Source organism: Centruroides vittatus, unplaced genomic scaffold, assembly GCF_030686945.1.
Source record: "Centruroides vittatus isolate TY-2023 unplaced genomic scaffold, ASM3068694v2 contig_898, whole genome shotgun sequence".
Lineage (NCBI taxonomy): Eukaryota > Metazoa > Arthropoda > Arachnida > Scorpiones > Buthidae > Centruroides > Centruroides vittatus.
The window spans coordinates 331,318-350,613 of record NW_027122588.1 but is presented as its reverse complement, the minus strand read 5'-3'; the positions used below and the strand labels follow the sequence as shown (position 1 = coordinate 350,613).

The 19,296-nt window shown below is 30.4% G+C and overlaps 1 protein-coding gene across 1 annotated transcript in view; it reads left to right on the top strand.

The window, feature by feature from the left end:
- Window positions 1–385: 385 nt before the first annotated feature.
- The window catches only part of LOC136983947 (sodium-dependent noradrenaline transporter-like), a 43,781-nt gene continuing 24,870 nt past the window's right edge, over window positions 386–19,296 (top strand). The window contains exon 1 of the mRNA XM_067280839.1: window positions 386–445. Within this exon, the coding sequence (XP_067136940.1) occupies window positions 433–445 (13 nt within the window). The 5' untranslated portion in view covers window positions 386–432. The remainder of the gene's footprint in view (window positions 446–19,296) is intronic.

Sequence of the window (19,296 nt, the reverse complement as noted above, 5' to 3'; positions counted from 1 at the left end):
TTTGCGATGAGTGACAGAATAAGTTTAGGAGAATGTTAGGATAAAATATCTCCAGGAAATAAAATTTTCAAAGCAAATTGCTGTATCTTTAGCGAGTTATTTTTAACACTTTAACACTAGAAAATTTCGGAAGGATTTCGTGCAATTCTTTTAATTGGGAAAGACATACAATTGCATATATAGTGTCGCTTGGAAAGGCAACGTGCATTTACTTGAAAAGTAGCGGCGAAAGACTTTTGAAAAATTTGGACTTTGGAAAAATAAAATAAATGCTAACGCAGTTTTTAAAAGATGCATGTAAATTCGGCAAAAATTTATTTTACTAGTCACGAATTTTGATGATTTGCACGTGCCTTTCCTCCCCGTAGACGACGAGCTTCTTTGGTTAACTGCATGATGGAAAGTTACACCGAAGTCCAATAGTGAGAAACTATGAATAAAAACGGTATGTTAAGTCTTTTACCAATTATAACATTATAATTTCAATTATTCTTAACTTTAATTTACGAATAAGTAAATATGGGCAACAGCGTACGAGATCGCAGAACAAGTATGGCGTAGTGGAAAATGGTGCAGGTGAAGCGGGGTTCAGAGAAACATAGAATGGCTGCTACTTTATTTTTGGGGGATGGGACTAGCGACTACATTTGACCACCAAAGAGAGGTGAGGGGTTTAAACTTTAACTAAAATAGGACACGTGGTTTATGGACGAACTCTGCATAATGAGATGATGATACTATCGTCGAGTGCTACGTTAGACGAAGAATATTTCATTTTGATAAATAAATAATCTTCGAATTCTGTGAGTTGTATTTAGCATATTGATTGACAAAGATTTTGACTATTCAATATATACCTTACAGGTTGACAATCATCTCCGTTAAAGTATCGGCAGTTGGAATATGCCATCATTAAAAAGATGCAATACCTCTCAATCATTTTAAAATGATCTAATCCTATCATTCCTTCCGTGGTCGCTAGACACCACAATCCTATTACAGGATATTTGCTCTCAGTTTTTATCCTTTTTCTGATAAGCCCAATCGTTATATTGAAAAATCCCTCAATTTTAACTGTGTAACGTCAGTTTACTTTCTTGTTTTTACATCACTCAGCTGCTATTTTCTAATTGTTTCCACCAAATTTTGTGTTGTTTGTAAGTATAGTACATAATCAATATTTAGTTCTACTTATAGCTCGATAAATTATTTTCTTTCAATTATTTTTATTTGTTAATGAAGGAATTGTTAAGAATTTTTAAATTAAGTTTCATTTATAATTCACTGACTAAAGTTAAGGAAACTCTTTTTATAAAGATGTTCAGTAAATAAAATTAATAAAAAATTTTGACACTAGAGGGCAGTAAATAAAATTAGAGTATTCGAGCTAGAAATTTTAAATTAATAATTTTAATTGATTTTAATAATAATAATAATAATAATAATAGTTTTTATTCATAATAAAGGAGCCCTTGTTACAGGGGGAATTGATTAAGTACAAAGAATTGTAACTACTGTACAAAGTATTAGGTTAATTGTAAAGATGATAATTTACTTGAACATATAATTAGTTCGTGTAATGAACATTCAATTCGTTAACAATTTGGGTAAAAAAATTAGCAATTTTATACATAGTCAGTTTAGATATATTGGCCAAAGTGGATCTATAATTTAGTTCGTTATTTGTAGAAAATAGGTGTGAAGTTTGAAATTTTTTTTGGTAGTTTTTCAAAGCTGTACAATCTCTGAGAAGATGAAGTGCGGAAAATGTGTTGGAATTACACTAATAACATGATCTTGAAAAGTCAATATAAGTATTGTTTACAATTAAGGAATATTTGTTGAGTCTCAGTTGAAGTAACATACGTTTGATATTTAAAGATGTGTTCATTGTGATAATGTTCGATTGAGTAGGAAGGCTTAGAATATGTAAGTACCAAGGATGATATGTTGAATTAATTATAGCATTTTGATCACTAATCATCGATTGCGAGAATGCAGAGTCCATCATCATAGAATAGGCATTTTTACAATTATCAATATCGTTGTCAAATAAGGAACTAGATACTCCGAAAGATTGTAAAACTTTATTAAATTTATAGCACCATGTTGTTTTGTTGGTATTATCGTTATTTATTTGAGTATTCATAATGTGAAATAGAAATTTAATATTATCATCTTTTGAGTTCAATAATCGGTAGTAGAATTTGATTAGTCTTTTCATAAAGAAGGGAAAAAGTTGACATCTGTTTGTTTCTGCACGTATAGCGTATCCGGGAACAGTACGTTCAAGTTTATATGGTTTTCGTAGGAATATGATATGAAATTTTTCCAAGTCATAAAATAAATCAATGGCCCAAATCGGACTGGCGTACAGAATTGCTGGCATTATCATTGAATTAAACATTCTCATATGAAGTTTTAGATTCGTAATTTTTAAACTAGCACCCAAATAGAGAATGTTATTGATTAGTTGATTGATTTTAACATTAAGATGTTTCAAATGCATCTGAAATTTACCGTTCCAGTTGAAAAACGTACCTAAGTATTTTATATTATTGACCAGTTCTAAAGGTTGATAATTTATGTAGAAGGATTTCTCTTGGTTTGCAAGATTGATATTTTTTCTAAAAATAACTATTTTTGATTTGGAGATGTTAATAAGAATATAGAGTTCAAGTAGTCATTAATTTTATTAAGCTTATATTGTAGAGTAACTTTGGTTGGGGCCAATAAAACCAGGTCGTCGGCATATAAAATGTAATGAAATGTTCTTCCGTATATATAAATGCCTTCTGAATCATTTAAAAACAGCTTATCAATATCATTAATATAAAAATTAAACAAATAAGGAGACAATGGTCTCCTTATTTGTTTAACCTTGCTCAACCAATTTGCTCAACCTTGAAGAATACCTCGATTTATAGTAAATTCAGGATATCGCTGATTTCCATAAATATTGATTTTGTATGAGGAAAAAAGATTCATAATAGTAGCTGCGAATTTATTACCAGTTCCAAATATTGTTAATTTTTCAACCAAAGAGGGTACGTGTATAGAATCAAAGGCCTTAGAAATATCAATGAATGCGGCAAAAATTTTCCTTCGTTTTTTTCTTAAGTATATTTGGATTAAGGAAGTTAACAAGAATATAGCCGTTTCGGTTCCTTTAGATTTGATAAAAGCATATTGGAATTTCGAGTTTAATTTTTGGTTTATAGTCCATTTTTGAAAACGTGTTGCTAATATGAATGTGAAACATTTTCTTATAGTAGATAGAAGTGCGATAGGGCGATAGTTCTCTGGTGCTAATCTATTTCCTTTTGTAAATCATGAGAAGCTTAACGGAGTTCCATGATGACGGGTAAGTTGATGAATCGTAAAAATAGTTAAATAGTTCCAGGTAGTATTTGTTTTCCTGACGGAGATAGGGGTTTAATGAATTTGTTGGTAATTAAATCTAATCCTGGCGATGATTTTAGTTTTAGTTTTCCAATGGAGTATTCCAGTTCATCACTGGTAATGGGTGAATCAAGAAAATCATTCGTTAAGGCTATTTGGTAATTATTTGATTTCATTAATCGGAAATCTATTGAAATAGTTAAACCATATTAAAAAGTCTATATCTGGTTGGCGTTCTGGACGAATTTTACGCAAGTTTTGAATTGATGACCAGAAAAGTAGATTATTTTTGTTTGCTAGCATTCGTTGTTGTAGGCTTTTAAAATAGTTTAATTTTTTTGCTTTTAATAGATTGAAATATGATATGTTTAGTTATTTATATTGCTTGAAAGATTCTTCTGAATAACTTATTCTAAATTGTTTTAAAGCTTTATTCTTTTGAGTTTTGAGCTTGTAGCAGTCCAAATCATACCATGGCTTCTTGAATTTATGTGATATATTAACTTTGAGTTACGTGTATGAATAAATTCTTTTATTACTGATTCAAATTGAAAATATTTTTCTAATCCCTCTGTTGGAGCATAATTCAATAAATGTTTAATTCTGTTACTAATCGAAAGTTGGTATTGTTGATAGTTATAATTGGTTATTTGATGAGATATTGATTTATTCTTATGTAGTTGATTTTTTGCTGTTTGAATAGACATTTTTATTGGAAAATGGTCAGAGAGATCATAATTCAATACTTGGATCTGCATACATAAGTCTATAATTAGTTCTGAACATATTATTAGATATATTGTTGAACAGCCAGAGTTGGTCAGACAAGTAAATTCAGACGGGTAATCATTTTTAATTCTGCCATTCAGTATATAAAGTTGTAGTTGATCCATATATTCAAGCAATTGCAGTCCTAGTTTGTTGTTTTTTATCTTTTGATTTACGAGTATTTTGAATTAATAAGTTGGGTCCCTTGTATTCCATGTCCATTTTTTGGGCTATTCTCGCATTTAAATCTCCTATTATTATAACGTAAGGGGCAATAATTTTCCATTGTTCAATGAGTTTAAAGACGTCTTTTAAAATCTGAAGCTGGTCTGGAGGGATATAAACTAGTATAATGGCTATTAATTTGTTTATCAAAAACTGTAAGTCTGGATTGGTAATTTGGATTAAGACTGCTATACAGTTATCAAGTTTTTGTAAATTCTTAAATACTCCTATATTTTTCTTGATGAGCAAGCTTAAACCACCGTATGGGCGACCAGGGCCGACTGGTTTATGCGCCACGGTTGATATAACAGTATATTCCATGTGTTTATTTTTTAAACCTTCATGTGGGGAAGTCAACCAGGTTTCGGTTAGTCCCATTATATCGGTATTGTTCAATAAACATTTAAACTCCATACTATCAATTTTTTTCAATAAACCATTACAGTTCCAGTTTATTATGTTCAGGTAAGGTTTTTCTTGATCTTTATTGCAATCGATTTCATTATTGAGTGTTGTCGAAGATTGATAATTATCGGAATTATTTAAGTCGTATATTCTAAAAAGTCCTCTGCGTTTACCAGTTGATTTGTTGAGAAGCTGTAAGTTACTTTTTCTGTTTAATTAGAAGAAAATCGTCTCGTAATTTAACCTGTGTATTTCGTTTTTTTTTTTTTTTTTTTTTTTTTGATTAATGTAGTAAGGTAATAAAGCTATTCTTCTCTTACGAGAATTAACAACCAAATCTACAGACATGTTTAAATTTTGCCATGGTCCCAATGATTTATTTTGTTTTCGTTTATTGAAGGTGATCATAATTCGATTTCGCAATTGATCAGATTTTAAAGTTAAGCATTTGATATTAATCTTAGAATTAGGAATATTATGAATGGATTTTATTTTTTCATCCATTTTGCATGGAATATTTAGTGAATTATTCAAGAAATTCAATAAGACTTCTTTATTCCCGTCAGCAAATGTTTTCGAGTAATCGTATATTATTAAATTATTATTATTTAATTTATTATGCAGTGCATCAATCTTAAATTGAAGCAACTCATTCTCGTTTCTTAATTTTGTAAGCTCGGATTCGAATTTGTAATTTCTATCTCTCATAGAACGGAGTTGATCAGTAAAGTCACTAATTTCTTTATGAATAGTAATGATTTCATTGCGGATTAGAGAAAATTGGTTTTCAATTTTTTCGTTACTAGAAGTAATCAGATCGACTATCTTCGTCCAGAGAAGTGCAGTTGACGAGTAAAGTAGTTCCATATTTGAAGTTGCAAATGAAGAATTCGAAGTAAAGTATTCACTTACCAAAGTGGTCGATTCTACTCTTCGTGGTTGAGTATATTCGGTAATCAAGTTGCTTTCACCTTCAGCCGACTTTGTATTGGACGAAGATTGCGTAGCACGAATTGTTGGAGGTCTACCTCTTTTCGTTGGAGTTTTTTTGAAGAGGACCTGGATTAGGCTCGATTCCGGACATTAGTAGTAATAATTGAGTCAATTTTAGAATCAACATAGTGGAAAAAAACACAGGAAAAATGAACTGGGTAAAATATTTTTCCGACGAAACCGAGTGTAATCGAAAACTCGCCAGTCTCCATGACGATCGGAGCGCCCCCTCTTATTAATTGATTTTAATAATTAGAGACTAAAATATACTAATAAAATGTTTAAAATGAATATACAAATTTTTATACATTAATAATCCTTACTTTTATCAGATATTTTCTTCCAACTGTCATTCATTAAAACTTATGAGATAGTTAAATTTCGTATGGTAAATTTTTACAAGTTTTCATAAATAAAGTAAATTGTTTAAAACGTTAAATCTTTTAATATAAAGAAAACTATAGTAACGTTATTCGGTCTTATCAAACCGCTTTCTAATGTTAAATTTCACATAGGAAATAGAAATATCACAAATACAGGATTAGGTGTTATATTTGATTCTACACTCGCTTCCTACCTACATATTAATAAGCTATATATATATACAGTAGAGCATCGATTATCCGACTCAATTGGGGACTGGGGTTGGTCGGATAACTGAAAAGTCGGATAACCGAAAAGTATGAAAAAATACATTATTAGTATAGTGTATTAGGCCTGGTTTAAATACTAGCCTCCCTTTCATGGTCGAGCCAGTGCTGCCAGCTAAAACATGCAAAAATTTAACAAAAATAATGTTAAAGTAGCCAAGACATAACCAAATATTGTAGCGCCACATCACTAGCGGACATTTGAATTTGCCGACTAGAACGCGGTCGGTTAACCGATAAGTCGGTTAATTGGGGGTCGGATAATCGATGCTCTACTGTATATTTATATTTATTTATTTATTACAAATGTTCAGTCAATTGATTTTGCTTTTTTTGGCTTTTCCTCCTGAAAAATTAAACATAAAACTTTCTAAAATGTATTTGCTTTTAAATAATCTATCCCAATTGTCTTTCAACAATGTAACTCGATTTCGTTTGATCTTCATTTGGAACCTTTTGATCAATTATTTAATTGTCAATTTTGCTTTCCTCGCAGTCTTAGAATTTTAGATGCTCGCATTAGAAACTCTTCTTGCATTTATCTTCCTTATTGGCGTTTTAATATCAATCAGATCACTTTCAATATGTTACTAATTTATAAAACATTTTGTATTTCGAATAGCACAAACATAGATCTTACTGTAAAAGTATTTTACATTAAGCTTAATGATTTATTATATTTTCTTTTATTTATCTGTATTTTCTATACAAATAAATAAAAGTATTATATAACAAGTGAATAAGTAAGATGGCCGGATGGCCGAGCGGTGAAGGTGGCAGCCTACCGCTCTGGGGGACCCGGGATCGAATCCGAACGGGTCGAATAATCCCCAGGAATTTTTCGGGGGGTGGTCCGTTCGGATATGTCGGGCCCCATCCCTCACCACCCGGTCGCCCCATTGTGGGCCTGGCCGAACCCATAATGGGCCTACTAAAAGAGGCCCTCTTAGTGCCCACAGGGCGGAAAGAGTTAAAAAAAAAAAAAAAAAAGTGAATAAGTAACAAGTATACAAGTATATAAGAAGTGAACTACTTAACAGGTATTGTTGCGAAGGGATGCCTTTATTGTCTTCGGGGCATCATCTTACATGTATAATAAACATTTAAAAAAAAATAAAAAATACATAAAGGAAGAAGGTGAAGATAGAACTTAAAACATCTATCTTCAAATTTAATTTCTTGTGACATGTTTTATTGATTCTAAATATTCACAAATCGGAATCAATACAATATATAATTTGTGTAAGTTTTGTGTAATACATTTTACAGAAATTTCTACAAGTTTTAAGTCCTCAAGAAGTTATACATTTTAGGATGTTTTATGCACTAGTACAAACTTTCAAAAGACTGAATTAATTATTTAAAAAGATAATAAAACAATCAGCGTTTTTGTATAGCATTAACTGTCTGCGTTACGACACAAAAACTGCCTTTCGAAATCCATTCATTTCATTAATTAAAAAGTAAATTCGATATTTTGCGATTTTTTTTAAATTTTGTTATCAGATATTGCTTTAACCGTGACATAGATTTTGTAATTAATTATTTCCATCTTTATTCGGACATTGGAATTATAAATTGGAATTCTATTCTCGGTGCCACACTTTAAATCAATAATATTACAATTTACAAACTTCGAGATGAATTTTATATTGTACTTTCGATCAGAACAAAATTTTCTTTTAATTAAATATTGTTTTCTTACTTCAAGCAACGAAGCCTTGTAACATTTAAAAAGAAAATGATAACTGATAATGACATTTTTGTTTCAATTTCAATTATCAAGGAAATCTACAAATGGCCATTCTTGGTTTACTTAAACATCTTTTTGATTCCTGTTTCAATTACGCATTTAGTTATCATTATTGTTAAACATCCATTTTCTAAATGAGATATAAATATTTGAAGTATTTTTCCTCATTTAAGTAAAATTTATGCAATTTAATCAAGTTTTGTAAGCTTAATTTACGTAACGATCCGCTGTTTCCAAAGATTCTTCTATTGTAATTATTTCAAAATACGATGTCATTCTATTAATATAAAATTCTTGTAAATCGATGTTATTAATAATAGTAATACTAAATTACGACACATTTGTCGAGAGAGATAATCAAATTTTTTAAATTGTTGGTAATGATAATCTAATTTGATTTATATTATATAAGTTATGTCGCAACAGAACATTTCAGATGAGATTAATTTATTTGTAAATTTTTACACTAAAATATTCTGCTAATTTGATAGAGATATGAATTTGAGTCTGATTTAGACATATATTTTATGTAGGTTGTAAACTTCAGATCAGTGTCGTTTCATATTTTCACAGGTGCTGAACGCCGTAATGGCAAAATGAAGTCATACCATGAAACTATTGTACACAGTGAAAAAGTATATTATTAATTTAACTAACTTATAAAGTAGGAAGAATATAAAATTTGTATTGCTTACTTGTCAATGTAAACCTGCAGGATAACCTATAGAATACTATACGTTTACACAGTCTTTTCATAGACATTCAGTACGCTACTAAATTCTTCCAAGATTATTTGTAACAGTAACAATAGTTTTCTTGAATAACCAAGTCAGTCAAATGTTTCTTGGAATTTTTTAATCAAAGAAAAGGTGTGTTGTGACATTCACAAAAGTGCCAACTAGTAGCCGGATGGATAAAACCATTGAACACTGACTAGTGGTTCCGGTTAGCGCCTCACCAACGGGCTGTCCGCGACGAGTTTTCTTCACGCGTATGATATCTAAATAGAAGCTAGTTTTCCATAGAAAATTCTCTCAGGGGGCATTCTCTTATCGATAAATCAGCCTTTAAACTTGTTTTGCGTCATTTTAAAAACTCAACTAAATCGTAACGTATTTCGTTAAAGTTTTACCGTCAAGCCTAGTATATGGAATTACTTAAAAAAGCCATTTGAAATAAGAAAGACAGCAAACTATGTGAAATTTGATTGAAGCATTGTACTGAATTTGCATACCATAAACTGGGAGGCAGTTAAATTTTAATTCTGGATCTTATCTATCTGAAGGCAGAACGAATTTAGGTATTATTTCTAGTTCACAAGACAGAGAATTTAAATCTCGTTTCGAATGCGTAGATCTGATTTTGTCCAATTTCCAATGAATTGTTATAAGGATCGTACTGATAACAACAGTGATTTGTAATGAAGTGCTTATTTTAAATAATAATAATAAAAAATCTATAATAAATTCTAAACATTTAGTTAACTTGTTTTTAATTTATCCGATAGTGTTTAATGTCATACAGAGAATCTGTTCTCAGTCAGATCCTGAGAAAAACAATGAAAAAAGTATAGTAGCGTGTCAGTGACTCGTGGAATCTTAACTTAATGTCGTCTAAAATTACCATTTCTCTTTCTTTTGCCGTTAATTTTTTTTCTTTTTCACTTTAGTGTTTCGTAGAAGCTTATTTTGCATCGGAAGACTTATAATTAATAGTGTATAAATTTTAAAGATGACATTTATTTTTAATATAATCTATAATTATCGAATCAAACATTTTGAATGTAAACAATATTAAATTTCATTGATATACATGGAATAATTTATAAAATATAAAATCATTTTAAAAATTAATTTGTTTCTATCATAGATTTCAATTTAATGAAATATTTTTAAAGAAATAAGCAATATATTGTGATTTAATAAGTTTTCTTTAGAAATTCTTCTTGAATTGCTTTGTTAATAAATTATAACTATATGTTACTTATTTTAATTATATTAATATTTTAAGAATTAATTTATTTATTGATGAAAAATCGGAAAGTCAAACTTTGATTCTGATGTTTAATTTTTTTCAAAATTATCAATTTTAAATAACTTCCGTTTTACATTATTATTTAAAATGAACAGTTTAGAGTAGTAATAACTGAGGAGAAAAATATTATGACGTGATTTGATTTAATTTTTTGTGCTAGGAATTAGAATCAATGTTATCTTGATATACTGTATAAACTTACATTAAGAAATAAATAGTGAACAATGTGATAAAACAGTACAAGATAGCACAGGAGATAAACAATAATAAAACATAAAACGAATAGAACCGATATTAAAATTATTATTCTCAAAAAATTACGGCAACGCCATACATGGGCGATCTGCCAAAAAGGGCACCTTCCGGAGGACGTTCTATAGAAAACTGGACCCTACTTAGGTATTAGACACTTGCACAGTGTTCAGTAGTTTTATCCACTGGTAGACACTTAATTTTTCGTGATTCCCTAAACATTTTCATCTTTTCCAACTTCACGAATCGAAGTTTTACGTCGCATGAAACATCATATGCATGGAAACTAGTGTAATTTCAATTATCCAAATGTAGTTTTAGCACTAAAACTAACATTACACGTATATAAGGATGAAAACTAAAACACAAGAACGTGACTAACATATTATTGTGGAAACATTCCTTTAACATGTTTCCACATAAATTAATTAACAAATTTTATAGAATCTACTAACGATTAGCAATAATTTGCAATTAGTTTAAGACAGTGTGCTAATTTTTTATGCATAGTGTAAAAACTAAAATGAAATCTAGCAGTATCTTTTAATTAATAATTTTTTAACGTAAAGTGTTGACAGTATAATGAACAATTGTCTATAATATCACTCAGGTAGTATGTAATCTGAAAGATTTGCATTTGGCCACACTAAGATGAAATGGTACCGAAAGAGTAATTTAAAGTTGAATTGGTTCGAATTTTTCTCGAAAGTGGCCGAATAACCATCGGTTTCATACTGAAAACCCAAAATTAAAAATATACATGAACAAATTAATTTAGGATGACGTAATATTTGTATTTTATAATTACAGTTGTTTGTTATCGATATTAATTAAATATATTGTGCAGAACAAAAAAGCATCAAATGAATGCTGGAAAAATAAAATAAAATGGTGGTAATATTGACGAAAAAACTGAAATATATTCATTACCTTTAGTAATTACTCACATATTTTTTAACTTTTAACTTGAAAATAATTGGATTCTGTTTAATTTGAAAATTAAGATGTGAAGAAATTGTAAAGTAAAATCAATAATTATTTTTCATCTTCATTAGAAATATATTTAAAATTAAATCACCTGTTACCTCATCTCTAACCAAAATCAAGGTTTTTCTTTCGTGATATTGATTTCGTAGAATAAACCTATTTTTTCGGAGTAAAACAAAAAACTGACCACGAAAATGTTATCAGAAAGTACTGTAATTGAAATCATAAGTCAAAATATCCATGGACTTCGTCTGATTTAAAGACGGATTTAAAATTAATTTTGAAATATTTGGAGAACGGTTGGCGAAGTCTTCGGTATATCGTTCATTTTCTTAAAATTCGTAGACATGAGCATTCTTTTAGTAAAGTTTTATTTAATAGAACATCTGTGTTATTTCTGATGATTAAGTTTCTGTTAGTGCACTTGATTCTTGTTATTTGTGTTAGTTTCTGTCAGAATGATTTACATGCCTAAACTGAAGGATCATAATCAAGTTTTTTCTAAGGATTTGGGCATGAGAACATTAAGGATTTGCTAGTTAAACAAGATACTCTTGATATTTAGATAACTTTATGAGACTACGAGTAAATGGAATTTGAATCTGTAAATTTTTTAATCGCATAGCAAAGCTTTTGTATTTTTTTTTACAATGAATCAGTTTCTTAATTTGAATAGACGTCTGGTATTTCGTTTATCTACATAGTGAAGCAATTTCTGTTATTTGCGTAAGCGTTTGTTTACTAAATTCTCCAGTTTTTTGTCTTTATGAAGTATTGTCGATGAAACGCCTACAAATATATTGTATATGGGTGGGGTATGTGCCATACTTAATTCTTTTTCTTTTAAATTTGATAACTTCTATCAGATTTCCTTCAGAAGATCGTATCTTTCTTTCAAGAGACCAAGTTCCTGTATATAGTCTTTGTGAAATGCACAGTAGATTCGTTTTGATGATGTGCTAGACTTCGATTCCAATTAAAAAATTAATGTTTTTAGTGTACTCAAAGAAAATAATTATAAAATTCTAAATTTATGTGTAAGCTGACTAAAAAATTTAATGCAACTAAATTAAGTATGGAATAAAAATTAAATCATATAATGTAATAAGTTATAGTAATTTTTTGTTATATATGTATACATTCATATACATATATGTTATATTACGGTAAGATTTTTGTTAGATGAATTATTTTAACCAATTAGATGTCGTTAGAAAGGAGGGAATCTTCAGATGTGCAACAAGCTTTTTAATTTTGGTTCCAACGATCTCTTTTAGAGATATTGGGTTCCAAAGTTCTAAAATGTTCCTATCATTTTGTACAGGGAGTCGATAAGGAACTTTTTTCAACATTGAAATTTTGCGAAAATTTAGTATTAGATTCACCATCGAGCCATCTATGTATATTGTTTAGAATACGAAGTGGTCAGGTAAAGAGCTCTGTCCAACGTGAATTTTTTCCACTAAATGTCCACTAATAACTTTTATATAATAACTATTGTATCGCCTACCATTGTATTGTGAGTCCAAAATTGTACCCCGTTTATTCCTTCCTTAATCAAGAACTGGGTTCTGTTGGATTTATCTATGAAAACATTAATTGTTTTAAATGTTGTAGCTGTAACCCATAAGTTTAGCAAAGGAATGGTTTCAGTAGTTCGGAAAATGTATGAGTAATTAAGGTATTTCTTTCAATATTTACCCACTGGTCTCCTGTTACACAGTAATAAGCCCCAACCTGTAAAAAACCCAGGAGATGCGTATTTTTAAAACACAACCCCCGAGATTTAATTGAAAAACTATGATCTATTAAAATTTCCGACATATTTGCAAGATATTTGAGATGACAAAAAACACAACAAAATACACGTCATTTGATATGTCGTTTGAATTTGCTGTTTTTATTCCTCGCTTATTTACGGCGATGGAGTGATACACATTCAAGATCTAGCATATTCTTATTCTGGGAAATACTGTAGTTTTGTCGATATATACAGTGAAACCTGTCTAAAACAGAATCTGAATAAAACGGAAACCTGCCAAGCCGGAAGAAAATATTAGCTACCGGAAGATTTACTGTATACTCAATATATCGAACTTGCAGATATATTGATTCGAATTTATCTGTAATTCACGATTTTCATAAGATTGTTTTTTTTTTTTTAATTTTCGTACATAAATTTTTAATAGACACACATTAAAATAATGCAGTTAATCCGAACTTCGGGCAACCCGAACTTAGTAACTTTCACATTAAAAAATTTATTTGAGTGTCCAAACAGCGGTGACAATCGATAAACTCATGTGACAATTATACTACTACTGTACTAAATCTAATACATTACAATATTTGGCAATAAACACGTTCCAAATGACAATAATTCATGTATTTATTTAATTACAATTTAGATTTACTTCATCCCAAGGATGAAAACGAAAATTAACTTTCTGTAGAGTTACTCGGTCCGATATTATCATTCGCATTCCGATTTAATAATAAATTAAATAAAAATTAGCAATTTTTTTCGTTAAATCAGCCCCACACGAAGATTGCAATACTCTCATATGATTTCTGCTGGCTTTGAACGTGATGTCTTCCTGCTTGTTTCTGTGAATCTTTGTGTTAATAAATTGCTATAAATTAATTAATTAAAATATTATCCTTGTATTAATAACTGGATAATTTTTGAGATTACAATACATATGCGTTATTATGAAAGCTTACGAGTGGCCTTGGAGCATTGAGCACTGCAAATGAAGAGTAAAGTCTTAGATATTGTATATGCGTGTGTATAAGTTCGTTTGTCACATTCGAATCTTTTCCCTGTACATGTTACATTTTTTCCTTTATTTATTTATTTAGAAAGATAGGTCGGCCCGAATCTCCTGGCTTCTCCGGCTACGCTACTGTAAAGAAAATTTTTGTTCTTAGAATTAATTCTTAAAGATATACATTTCTCGATATACGTTATAGCTATCAAAACAATCCGAAACTAATTATATACAGTATAATAATGATTTTGTATTCTATTCATTTCATATTATACACAATAAATTAAACTTCTGTATAAATATGCCCTCCAGTGGCCTTGTGGCCCTATTGACCATTGAAAATTAATTTTTCGCGAGTTTGTGCCTTACCAAAGAGTTGGTCGCATAGAGTTTTCTGGGTTTTCTTCACGTGTCTAACACTAAATAGGGGTCAGTTTCCGATTAAAAACAATCTTCCCGGGAAGCATTACCTTTGTCAGATACATACGCGCTGCGTTCTCTTACCCATCAAGCAATCAGCCCACCAATCTGTATAAATATATTGTTACATGCTTTAACTATTTATTACATTGATATCATGAAGAATATAAATAATTTTAGCATTTATTATAATTTACCTAAGCTTATTTAGTTTTTTCATAAATCAGTTTTTAACTTTAACATTGAAATAAATATTGTCACCATTATAAACCTGTATTTTAAATGAAGTAATGAGTTGAGAAAGGAAATGAACTTAAAACAAAAGTGTTTGCTTATTTTTTTCTAAAACATTATTTGCAATATTAAAAATATTGCAGCACCCGAAAGACAATCGGAATAAGCATTTTACTCAGGGCTGTGGAGTCGGTAGATTTTTACACGACTCCGACTTTTTCTTACGATTTGACTCCAACTCCGACTCCGACCAGGGGCGGACTTGTTAACAAAGTAGGCACGAAAATTCTGACGTCATCACGTGACCTCAGAATATTAGCATCAATAAATATAGTTCTAATAAAGATAGAACGTAGAAACTTTTTTATTCCAAAGCTAAAATATGCCTCTAAGTAATGAGTCAATACGATAATTTTTACTTTTCTGTTGTTAGGCCTATATATAACAGAAGAAAAGTGTAGTGATAGTTCAAAAAATGATCCCACCCAAATTTTCGCATTTTTGGACTCAGGGCACCTCGAAATGTCGAGATTTGCAAAAGATTGGGTTTTTTTTTTCTTTATGTACGAATGTTAGACTGTATGGGAGGCACGATTTTGAATCGGAGTCGGATGGTTTAACACAGAAGTTATTAAGCTTGAAAATGGTTGAACTAAATCGGTTGGTACACATTCTAACATCCGTGAGTACGGAAAAAACCCCGAATGCTTTTGCACTTCTCTACGTTTCGAGGTTTCCCGAGTCCAAAAGCGCAAAAATCTGAGAAAATCATTTTTTGACTGATCGTCATTCTTTTCCTTTGTTATAGGCCTATACTATATAACAGCCGGAAAAGTAATAATGACGACGATTCTGATTATTTTTTAAAATATACAAAATAAAACGATTTTTAAAAATTAATTAAACATTAAAATTTGACACATCTACTGAATATATAAGTTCACATTTATTGACTCGTTTGATAATGGCATTGGTATTTGGTAAGCATGTATGAATAAAAATAGTAAATACATTCTTATACAAACAAATTAGTTTAATAAAAATGTTGTACAGTACATAATATACGAATATATTGGGTAATATATAAGTATACAGATACATCAAACTAAGTCAAGAATGAGAAATATAACATTTAGACTGGTAAAAAAAAAAGAGGTTGCTAATTTTGCCATGTTGATTAATTTATTATTTTTCATCTCTGTTATAATCTGAGTTACTCCTTACAAAAAAATCACTTCTATTAAGTGAGCATTCACTGAAGTTCCTAAATCATATTTAATAATTTTAAGAGCGGAAAATAAACGCTCCACCGAAACTTGGTTGGTGACAATGCTGTCACAATCAATGTTGTATTTTGGATAATGTCTGGATAGTGCAGTATTGCCGTTTTAACATCCAAACTCGAAGAGTGGTCAATGTGATTTATTTTTTCCAGTGCATAATAAATATCATCTTCAAATTTTGTAAGATTTCCTTTTCTGTCTGTTCTCATATTAGAACTCAGGCTTAATTTTGAAGGTAAAGACGAGTTTTATAAAAAAATAAATAAAATAAAAACTAGCAGATGAGCCAGATGTTGCTCACGCAAAAAGTAACAATAACGAAGATTAAGATGTTTAGATTATAGCCAATTTTACCCGTCTCCACTGGGTGCAAGAATTAGGTCCTCTCTTCCGAGACTAATTAGATAATTTTTAGATAGGTCAGCTAAGAGCATGTTCGATTTCCACAAAAACGCAAAATACCGCATCTAAAGTAGTACGGTAGAAACGGAGTTCTTCGGAGTAATGCTTAACCCTCTCTCTCTTCCCCCCACGAGAAGAATTTCGAAAAATCCCTTCTTAGTGTACAGTACATTCTTATGATGTATCCTAACTGTGTACCAAATTTCAACTCTTAACCGTTTGAACTCTGAGCTTATCATTATTTATTATTACAGTATTACTATTATTATTAACCCATCTCGATTATATTATAAGATTGTGAATGCTAATAACGAGTTAAAATATTCATTAAGTCCGACCACACTGGAGATATGACACATGACCCCTTCTATGTCTCTACCCTGTCGACCTTTAATAAAGGACCAAAATTTAATAGCATTAATGCCCTTTATACACATGCTACTGTGCCAAAATTTGTTTCTTAAACTTTACTCATTCTGAGATATTGTTTAATAGTTCGGAACAGAATAAAGAAATTAAACAAATTAGACGCCAACATACGCGCGTGGACGCGCGAATTTTTCTCTTTATTTGACATTTTTTGGTTTCGAAAGATCTCCAAATGTATACATTTGCAAAAAAACTCGGAGAGTCAAATGTGACACGATTGAAATACTTTCTCGTTTTTTATATACATAACAATTTGGGAAAGTAAAAAGGAGTCGGAGTCGGGGGATTTTTGACGACTCCGACTCCGACTCCGGCTAAAATGCCAAAACTCCTCGACTCCGACTCCACTGCCCTGATTTTACTTCCAAACTACTGTATATACAATATATCTCAAATTTACCAATATGTAAATTTAAAGAAAAAGAATGTAAAATTCTATATATATAGGGTCTTGTATATATGTTACAGTCAAAACTCGTTTTTAGTTAGAACGCGTTTTAACTAGTTGAAGCTATTGTTGATTTGGTGTGAAACCATGTTGTATTGTCTTAGAAGTGTTGAACACAAAATCGTGTTAATAACAATCACATGGCTTTTTCCACCTTTATTTAGTTGATATGGTACACGTTTCGGACCTTGTGCCTTTCATCAGCCAACTAAAATAATATAAGAAATAGTGTATACAGCGTTTTAACATTATTTACAGGCAAATTGTATAAACATTTTAAAACGTATGTAACGTACCAGTCTTCCCCCAGTAATGGCACTTACACACGGTAAGTTTGCACATTACAAACCCGAGAATTAGAAGGTTATAAAATTCTTGTACATCTATTTAAATTAAAAAGGTACATCTATTTAATATAATAAAATAATAAAATTACATCAACTATTGGGTAATAGTGGGACAGGTTCTTACTATTAGCTATCTTCTTTCTCCTATTAGAGACGATTAATGTACTGTACGTTTTCCAAGTTCGCTTGAGCACTTCCTTTAGTACGTTTATGTTGAGACGAATTTCAGAATTTTTCTTATAGCCAAATTTCTAGACTCAAATTTCTATTAACACGATTTTGTGTTCAACACTTCTAGATGAAACTAGTTTATACTGGATGTCTTTGTTAAAACCCGTTTTGTCTAGTTAAAACTAGTTTTAACTCAAATTCATTTTTGACTAGCAGTAAATTCTAGTTTTAACTAGACAAAACCCGTTTTGTCTAGTTAATTTACTGCTGTACATGTTTTGAGTTTAGATAAAACTAGTTTTAACTTTTAACATTAGTTAAAATAATTTTAGCTACATAAATATGTTTGGGGTAAATAAATAAAGTTATGTATAGTGATTCGGGGAAGATGCCTAACATTTTGCTTATGAAGAAAATTATAACGATAATTTGGGTTTTGGAGGCCTCTAACGAAAATATCATATTCTTGAGTATGTTTTTCAAATAAAACTTTGTTGTATATGAAAAATAATTGTATATTGTGTTTGCAATGACGACTTTTTTACTGTCTGGCATTTTAGGCATCTCACCCCAAGTATCCGGGTGAGATGCCAAATGCCGTTAGGGTAAGATAACAAATATAATTGCATAAAATTAATTTTCGAATATCTTAACCAAATTTAATTTATTGCATATGTAGTACAAAGTACTTCATAGTAAGTATAACAGCGCAGTATAAATATTGTTAAGTTTCCGCCTGTTCTAGCGTGCCCTATAGCTAGCTGAAAGCTTTTTTCAGTCCAAAAACCTTTTTGAGAAGTCCTTATATAATTTCTATGCATATCCTGCAATAAAACGAGAAAACAAAAATTTATTAAAAATAGGCATATTGGAATTCAATTAACAAAAAATAGGCATGTTACCTGAAGAAAAATGTGGCACTTTTCCCATTTGTCGGGGTAAGATGCCTAGCGGAATCACGTGTTCTAGCGTGTCCGATCGGAATCGGCGGTAGCTCACAATGGAAACTGTAGAACCTTAACTACATCATACATTAATTGTTTTACGCAATTTTTAATAAATTCTGTTTTAACTTTTAGTTTTAAAATGATTCTAGAAACATTTCACAACAAAAACTTCGTTCTTATCTTGCTTTTATTCTTCTCGGATGTAGAAAATGAGGTAACGGTAGCCAACTACAGCTTTTCGCACTCAATATTGGCCCAACGATTCATCATACAAACACATGACAATATCTGACGTGACCGTTTGAAAATATCAAAAAGTAGGCATCTTCCCCCGCTTACCATCTTACTCCGAATCACTCTATATGTTGCAGTCAA